General features: G+C 42.9%; 1 protein-coding gene across 1 annotated transcript in view; it reads left to right on the top strand.

Moving 5' to 3' along the window:
• Positions 1–10,000, top strand: part of LOC310863053 (neurofascin-like) — an 85,900-nt gene that overhangs the window by 30,875 nt on the left and 45,025 nt on the right. Inside the window, 1 exon segment of the mRNA XM_083771175.1 lies at positions 9,242–9,259. Within this exon segment, the coding sequence (XP_083627301.1) occupies positions 9,242–9,259 (18 nt within the window).

The following is a 10,000-nucleotide window of genomic DNA, read 5'->3' as shown; positions in this document are numbered from 1 at the left end:
TCCAGACTAAGACGTAAGCATTGTGTCCTATGAAGCGTTTACCTCCAGACTAAGACGTAAGCATTGTGTTCTATGAAGCGTTTACCTCCAGACTAAGACGTAAGCATTGTGTCCTATGAAGCGTTTACCTGCAGACTAAGACGTAAGCATTGTGTCCTATGAAGCGTTTACCTCCAGACTAAGACGTAAGCATTGTGTTCTATGAAGCGTTTACCTCCAGACTAAGACGTAAGCATTGTGTCCTATGAAGCGTTTACCTCCAGACTAAGACGTAAGCATTGTGTCCTATGAAGCGTTTACCTCCAGACTAAGACGTAAGCATTGTGTCCTATGAAGCGTTTACCTGCAGACTAAGACGTAAGCATTGTGTCCTATGAAGCGTTTACCTCCAGACTAAGACGTAAGCATTGTGTCCTATGAAGCGTTTACCTCCAGACTAAGGCTATATATTGTTATCGCGACGTTATCGAGGTATGAACATGCGCAATATCAGTATTGCAAAAAGGCTCAGCATCCTTTGTAAAGTACTGAAATTGACAATATTCTATCTAGTATCATATGATTCTGTAGTGTAGTGACTACAAAATACACTGCTTACACTTACAAATAAATTGTCATGAATTGTGGCGTAGTACTCTTAAAGGAGAATTCCGGACTACAGACTTCTTACCGTAATCTGATGTTATTATATCCATTAACCAGTGGTAGGAAAAACAAGCCCAAAATGACTAAAACAAGCTTGAAAAAACAAGCCCAAAATGACAATGACAATGACACAGTAGTCATATTTTACTACCAGCTGCACGCACACACACACACGGCTGCAATGCTATCCCATTGGCTAGCGGAGGTCGGCTAGAGGCAAAAAGTGTCTAGTTGCCTATAGACGAGGCAGCCAATCAGAAAGATAGGTGACTACTGCAGCCAATGAAATGATAAGTTGCCACTACTGATTGAAAATAGACCAGCCTTCTTTGCAGCTGGTAAAAACTCCATCTCTAGTGCTCCGTAGCTCTGAGCATGGAGGTGGGGTTTATCGGCTGTTTTGGGACAAAACTCTGTGGAGACATCTCCGACATTCTGAAAGACAGATGTGTATAAAACAATGTCGAGCGATCGGAATAAGTGATTTAGCGATAAACCCGCCGTGCGTGGTCGGAGCTGAGGTGCGCTCGGGATGCTCCGCTCCCTCCATTGGCTCCCGATCGATGCCCGCACAGAATACAAAACTGATGCTGGCATTCAAAGCAACCAAAGGTATGGCTCCTGTTACGACTCACCGAGTCTAGGACGGTTAAGAAGGCAAGGTGGTAAAATGCCAAAGTTGTTTTATTGCTTATTCCGTGGCATACAAATTATGGTGGAACAATATATATATTTACATAAGTGTATTCAATATGAATTACATTATCATTGACAAACATAAATGACACACGGAGCAACTAAGGGAAATAATCAAAAGCGTACTAAAACTAACCTCTTAAGTTTTAGACACACTGACTAACAACCGAAAATAAAGTGACAACAGTACCCTACCATTGCCTACTCTACTCTAATCTAACAAACTGTACAAAAAGCAGGCTTCCGTGGCCAGGTGCTCAGAACGTAGAAGTGACACAAACTCATCACGCATGTAGCAACTCTTGCTATACGTTACATTACTCCGTGCATGTTCTCTCTGCACGGAGGGCGCGCTGCCTCTAGTCTGCTCCACTCTGGAGTGACTGTTGGACAGCGGCCGTGAGTGAAGGCTGCAGGACGGCTTTATGCCGTCAGGTGGGCGCAGGTGCAGACGTCGGTTGGAGGAGCGAGGTGCGGAGCGGGCGACCAACAGCTGAGAGACGGTAATGCTCCCCACCAATGGCTGCGCTGACGGATCTACAGGGAGGGGTTAGGCAAAGGTGGCGCGCACTGTGCGCACCACGCACGCAAAGACATACCTATAGGCCTGCGGCCGTAACACCCCCACCCTCAAGAAACAAACCAGCTGGTTTGTTCTAAACCAACTGCACCCCTACTAACCAAAAATACATCATAGAATATTTACCTTTCAAACATACCCAAATAGCATTTAGGTTAAGTTTTCAGACCAACTGTCACGGGGAATAATACAAATACAAACTGCACACAGCTATACTAACGAATCACCTCATGAAAAAAAAAAAGGGAAGATCGAATAATGACTCTCATACCCAATCTCAAGCTAAAGTAGCTATTCTGGTAACAACCACCTCATGAAGCTCTCTCCAGTCGTTCCCACGGTAGGACCGCTGCGGTCCACCGGCTCCCTCGAGCTGAAACGCTATACAATAGCTTGTAGGGCGGCGCAAGCGCTGCACGTCTGCCAGAACAGAACCAAACTGAATTAACATACAAGGTCAGGGACCCATACGAGTACGTTTGCATTTAATTTTCATCTTACACAAATGCATACCTTAAAGTTAGATGACACAAAACAAACCATATTATTTTCATTTCCTTAATCCTATCAGGGATCCTACTGAGAACATCCCTATCTGCGCTGCGGAGCTGCTTTCCATCTCCACTGAGGAGCGCTTTGACTTTAGCTTTGAATATGAACCACATCGAACTCACTCAAGTTCAATAAGAGCGAGGCTAGATTATCCAGCCGCTCTGTATAACAAACCATGTACCGAAAACACAGCGAATTTCAGTAAGAGGCTAGACTCTCCAGTCCTCTTAACATAACGACGAACACACATTTGAACTCACTCAAGTTCAATACGAGACTAGACTCCAGTCCTCTTAACATAACGACGAACACACATTTGAACTCACTCAAGTTCAATATGAGACTAGACTCTCTATAGTCCTCTTAACAATATGTTTAGAATCTGCTTCTCCTTATAGGCTACCACTCGGCATTTAATACTGTTACAACATGCTCAGGCATGCATAACATAATATAGAACGGAGAAAAATAAACACGCAAACTAGTCCGTTCCATCCTTTGGTGCAATGGCAAGTGTTGGCATATTGCAAAACCAGAAGCCAATAAACACATGACTGAATTATATATGGAGGGTAAAAGGCTGGCCTGGCCAAATACCAGTTCTCAAATATACAAAGTAATAAGTAAAACGAATTTCGAATGTATACCAAAACATTTGTTCATAATGGTGAGCACATCCACTTTATATTTAAAAAAAACACCTTCGTAGGATGTTCCCACAATAACCGAAATAGCCGCGCTATCGGGAAAGCTACATGAATTGAGTAGGCCTATGTAAAACTCTGACGATCATTTCATAGTGGGACCTGAACATATTAATTAATCACAAAAACAGGGGACATTCTAAACCACACGATTGGATACACAATCACTGGACAGTCAAATACATGACAACTGGATGGGAGGGGGACGGTCAGATATATGACCCCTGAAGGACACATGTCCCATGTCTTCTGCTGCATGCTCTCCCCAGCACACATGACAGAAATGAACAAAAGGGTCACAAACACCCCAAATCATCTCAAAACGAATACTATAATTAAACGCTCATAGTATACATATACTGCCGCATATTCCGTCTAATGAGCCGAATACACAAGATTGACTGGTTAACGAAACAATTAAACACCCACGCAGGAGCTTTGCATTAGCCATACGTTCAAACATATTCACATTTTGGTCGACAGATTTCTTGACAGAACGAAATCTAAGTCTGTAATATTTCACTCAAAAACAAAACAGGATATACCAAAAGCACTTTACTTAAGTCACTATTAACTGAATCATACTGCATACTGCAGCCTGTATATCCCTAGACTGTATAGAGAAAGAGTAGCCATGACCACACGGCCTCGAATTATGCACTATGTAGCAGCGCATCTTTTTGTCCACTTGAGCGTAGAGGAAATTAAGCAAAATAACAATCCACCGTAAGACTCGATCCCCAAAGCAGCATTAAAGCAAGATGCTTAGATACATCAAAAATGACTGGAGTAGTAGTTGAAACACCCGCCGACATACCTGAATCTGATGCGGTGTGAGCCCCTCGTTGAGCGTCCATTTCCATTTGTTTCGCACGGCAGTGTTGCCTCAATCTCCAGTCTCTCTACCTGGAGCTATATTGCTCAAGCTCAGCTTGTCATGTTTGCTTTCATCTGTGCAATACAGACTTCTGCGTCCTCCTTGGACCTTGGATCCATCTGGATCGGGTAGTGGATGACCACCCCCATGTACCTGTATACCTGTGGCTGGATCGGCGCCTCGGCACCCTCCTTCACTCTGAGCATCAACTCGAGCGCCACCATTCGTCTCGCCTTGGGACATACTCACCACATCGCCATACAGACAACACCAGCAGGATATTCTTAATTACCAAACCAAACAAATGAGCGTCTTTAGCACTCCCTTACCTGCAACCTTCGGGACGGGAATCCTATAATAGAAAGCCATTTTACTTAAGTCCTCTTCGCACAAGCGCCAATTAAACCAACGGGCTTTTTACGAAATATTTTGAAGTAAAAGAAAACAGAGCACTCTACACCACGTTTCCACAACTGTATGCCACTTGAATAAACGGGAACACTATAACCAGGTCCAATTAAGTTCACGAGCCCCCATATGTTACGACTCACCGAGTCTAGGACGGTTAAGAAGGCAAGGTGGTAAAATGCCAAAGTTGTTTTATTGCTTATTCCGTGGCATACAAATTATGGTGGAACAATATATATATTTACATAAGTGTATTCAATATGAATTACATTATCATTGACAAACATAAATGACACACGGAGCAACTAAGGGAAATAATCAAAAGCGTACTAAAACTAACCTCTTAAGTTTTAGACACACTGACTAACAACCGAAAATAAAGTGACAACAGTACCCTACCATTGCCTACTCTACTCTAATCTAACAAACTGTACAAAAAGCAGGCTTCCGTGGCCAGGTGCTCAGAACGTAGAAGTGACACAAACTCATCACGCATGTAGCAACTCTTGCTATACGTTACATTACTCCGTGCATGTTCTCTCTGCACGGAGGGCGCGCTGCCTCTAGTCTGCTCCACTCTGGAGTGACTGTTGGACAGCGGCCGTGAGTGAAGGCTGCAGGACGGCTTTATGCCGTCAGGTGGGCGCAGGTGCAGACGTCGGTTGGAGGAGCGAGGTGCGGAGCGGGCGACCAACAGCTGAGAGACGGTAATGCTCCCCACCAATGGCTGCGCTGACGGATCTACAGGGAGGGGTTAGGCAAAGGTGGCGCGCACTGTGCGCACCACGCACGCAAAGACATACCTATAGGCCTGCGGCCGTAACACTCCCCCATATCTTGCAAGTATGATCGAACCCTACAAACCCTCCCGCGCACTCAGATCAGCCAACGCAGGGAAGCTGGAAGTCCCCTCACTAAAAACGCCGGGACAACGCTCCACACGTCCCAAACTCTTCTCCCTTCTGGCTCCAAAACTGTGGAATGCACTTCCCATTGCAGTCAGAACTGCAGCATCACTCCCAATCTTCCGCCGTAGTCTGAAAACCCACCTTTTCAGACTCCATCATGGCCCATAGCACTTACCCCACCCCCTTAGATAGCATTTCTGTAGACTTAGATAGCATCTGATACAGACTTATAGCATGTTATGTAGACAGCACTATAATTGCATTGTATATAGTCATAGCACGCCATAGTACATATGTATAGCATAGTAGTATATATATATAGTTTATATGTATAGTCTCATAATATAGATATTCCACTGTTACTTTCTTAGCTTACGCATGTTTTATGATAAATGCTTTTTTTGTGATGTATTCCCATGCTTTTTGTTCTTGCTTAATGTAAGTCGCTCTGGATTAAGAGCGTCTGCTAAATGCCTAAATTGTAAATTGTAAATTGATGGAGTTTTCTTTCCCGCCTCTACCACTGATTAATGGATATAGCCTAACAACCTGCCTTAACATATGATTATCATAGGAACAGTGATACATCGTGACAGTTCTTCACATATGGCTGCCTTCAGATGGCGATGTCTTCCCAAATGGATCCCTGGGTTGATTGTGCTTCATTGATTTTGGAGAAGAACGTCAATACACATATGAGGGAACATATAACACACATATTAACCGCTTGGTAATTCGCACGCACACACATACCCAAGCATGGCTGGCTTGGTGTGCCAATCACACACACATCACACACACACACACACATCACACACACACACACACACACACACACACACACACACACACACACACACACACACACACACACACTCATATTGTCATACCTGTCTATTATCATACATGACAGACTCATGTCATGTGGACTCTCGTGGGAACTATGCCAAACAAAGGGACAAAGGGAAAGAGAGAAGTCTAATTTTCTTCCTCTTTTCTGTCTCGTTTCACGGGGCTCTTTTTCACACAGAAGATAAATAGTGCAGTGTGTCTCACTCTGGTCTTATGAATAATGACTCCCTGGGCACCATGGCCTATAAGATGCAAGCACGCACACAAACACACCCTTTCTCTCTCTCTCTCTCTCTCACACGCACGCACGCACACACGCGCACACACAGTGTATACTATCCAGACACTGCACCAGCAGCCATCGTCTGTCAGTCGTCCTATCATCTATTTTTATCTGCCCCCCTATGGCGCCATTTCTCTCTTGTGTTTCTTTATATGCCTTGACCCCTGAACCCTGGACTCATGATGCTCTATTGATCTGACACGCGCACACACACGCACACACTCAATAGGGAGCGTTCGTATAATAGCCCGCTCACCCCCTGACCTCTCTCAAAATGTATTGGACACATTATGAGCTGATAGACAGACAGGGATTTACACAGACTGTCATATTGCATTCAGCACAATGGCCTGTTTGAACCAGCTGGAGATGACAATATATATATATATATTATTTTTTAATTTGTATTAGTGCCCGACTTATATTGTTTTGGTCGATACTGTATATCGGCCATTATTATCTCCAGCAGGCTGAGATAATGGCTGAGTGTGCAGAGATTATGTTTTCGTCAGTCCCTCTGTGTCTGTCTGTGTACAGCTAGTCGGACACAACTGGACCGATTGGCATGACACTTGTATGCAATGCAATACACATTCACTCCCAGTAGGCCAAAGAACAACCTCCACCCCAAATGTTTCAAATCGGCCTCTACAGTATAAACCAGGTCACTTTACCTTTTGGCCCATAACTCTTGAAAACGTTTGTTGTACAATCAAATTTAGATGTTCTGCTATTCTGCAAGCATACTCTGCTACTACTCCAGTAGGTACACGATACATGTGATCAACATGTATCAGTTCGATGTTTCATTTTCCATTCTGATTGGCTATGATTGGTTTCCAAAGTTTGAGGGAGGGGCCTGTTTGACAAAAAGATTGCGAAGGTCATGAACGAAGCAGCCAATCTACTCCAACCAATTAGAATTATACTTTGAGGGGCCTCCTAAACAACGAGCCAAAAGAGATTTCACGCTACCAAAGCGCTGTGGAGCTGACGTTGATGGCTTGTGGTTTAGGGTCAGAGAGAAGACAGCTTCCATCATTGGTTCCTGTTCCTCTCCCATCCCCCTCTCCTCTCCTCAGGCTACCTTATCTGCTGCACAGCAATGTGCCTGGGTGACCTTTATTGATGAGACCATTCTACACTTCCGTAGTAGGACTGTCGTGTTTGCATGCACGCACGCACGCACGCACGCACACACACACACACACAAAATGCAAGGAGGTGAATAGATGGATGTTCATGCTTTCTTTTGAAAACAAGCAGCTTGCACCCACCCAGATGCATTGTCCTTCTACCCTCCCCCTCACTCTTAACCCCCCACCAGAAACGCACACGTACAACCCACCCCTATGTAATTGCATTAATGTGGCAGTTATGAATACGATAGAATTTGAATACGATGAATTTGTTTTGAGTTACGTTCAATTAAATCCGGCAGGCAACTGGATGGAATTGAACGTACAGTAACTCATATTATTAACCCATACATTCGGATGGACACACATACTGTACTGTACGCACCTGAATGCCCTCACATATGTGGCCGTGGACCCTTTTGTCAAAACGAATCATTAGTCGTGAAAGAAATACAAGGTCAAGCCACTGGCAGGTTTGCGTGCGTGCGCGCGCGTGCGCTTGTGTCCATCTGTCTGTCTAAGGGGGTAGGTTTCAATCACAAACAACCTTGACAGTCTATATATTATTATTTTATGGTGCATTTTAAATCGGCCTTACAAAGAGAGTACATTCAAATGGGTCTGTTTGGTATTTGGAGAGGCTGCAGTAATAAGAAAGGTGACTAGAGGACCATCACATCAATGCAGATATTTAGTTTTTGGGTTACACTGGACAATTTAACCAAAGACATTTTTACAAATGTACTTTATCACTTCTTGCTGTGTAAAAACTGTGTTTCTGTCGGGTTTTTTTATGTGATTTTATTTCATTTTTCATGTTGTTCATTTACATTTTTTTTATAACAGTATTTCATCATTATGTGAGCTAATCCTCTCTCTCTCTCTCTCTCTCTCTCTCTCTCTCGCTATCTCTCTCTCTCTCCCTCTCTCTCTCTCTGTGTATCACCTTGCCCTTCCCCAATTGGCTGACACCATACAGGTGAGTTGTCAACTGATGTCCTTTACTTCTTTTTCAAGGCAGAATGTTAATGAACCAGTTTGTTTAACACACTGATGTAGATAAATAATGAACCAGTTTGTTTAACACACTGATGTAGATGTTTTACCACTAAACTATACCCAGCAGATAAAGAAGCATTTCACCAGAACATTATTTGTTGTTCTTGCACATTGACTGATTCATTCATTAATCTGTTTATTTATTAATGTGTGAATTGATTTAAATATTTAAGAACAAAAGCATGGTCTAAAGTATCTTGAAGGTTTAAGAACACATTTTGAATTTGACCAAGTAGGCTACAGTGGCTTGGGCGGTGTAGGATCTTAAATCATTATCAAAAGCCACCTGTCCATAGGAACGATCTACGGCTAATTAATTTAAGTAAATCAAATCAATATTGAAGAATATTGAAGAATACAGCTCACAGTGTATTCCAGCCTGGTGAAATGCTCTTTTAAATAGCCTACAAACTGTAACATAGTACTGTAACATATGCTTATATACAGCAGTATGACATTGTCATTGATCTAATAAGACTAACAAGCATAACCAACATGTCTCTCTCCCCGTCCGGCTTTCTGACTCCTGGACTAACAGCAATGATCCGACAAGCCAGTAAGTGCTTTTGCTACAAGACATATTAACCAATGTTACTAAGTTTTGATTTGTTAGTGACAATTCAGATTTTAAGTTATTATGCCCATTTGAGAAGTGTTTCTTATGCAAATGTGGCTACCAGAAATGTTAAATAAAAACATCTGTGTCTCACCAGTGAGACAAATATTGGTGAAATGTAGTGAAAGGCAGATTTATGTTTTAATTCAGTAAGCATCATAAAATAGCTTAGATGTGTCAGATGAAGAAGGGCTATGTAATGTATTATATCAAGCGCAATTCAAACATGTGAGATGTGATGATTTATAATTCTGGACAGACAAAGTAAAGGTACATGTAAGTGCTCCATTTTCACAACGTGCTGTAGGCTACAGTTATTCAACTGCTGTTAAATGCAATGCGGAATGAAAAAATCCCTGCCAATTATCTCCTCTTCCACCTCTGATCAGACCTATAGCATACTGTAAAAATACTGAGATGAAGTTACCATGGTAACATGAAGGATATGTATAGTAAAGCCCTTTCAGACGTGGAAATGATTACACACACAGTCGCACACACACACACACACACACACACGCGCATACGCGCGCGCACACGTACACGTAATAGATGGAGGAAAATTCTCTCTCTCTCTCTAACTGGGATTTTCCTTCTCATAGACCATTGCCAGAACTCCCTGTTAGTGCTTAGCAGTGTGGGCTTCGCCTTTAATCAAGCTTTTTTTTGGTGTTGTGTGTG

The sequence above is a fragment of the Protomyctophum parallelum genome, assembly GCF_964188405.1.
Source record: "Protomyctophum parallelum genome assembly, chromosome: 8".
NCBI classification, from domain to species: Eukaryota; Metazoa; Chordata; class Actinopteri; order Myctophiformes; family Myctophidae; genus Protomyctophum; species Protomyctophum parallelum.
Note: the sequence above shows the minus strand (reverse complement) of the source record. Positions and strands in the feature narration are given on the sequence as shown.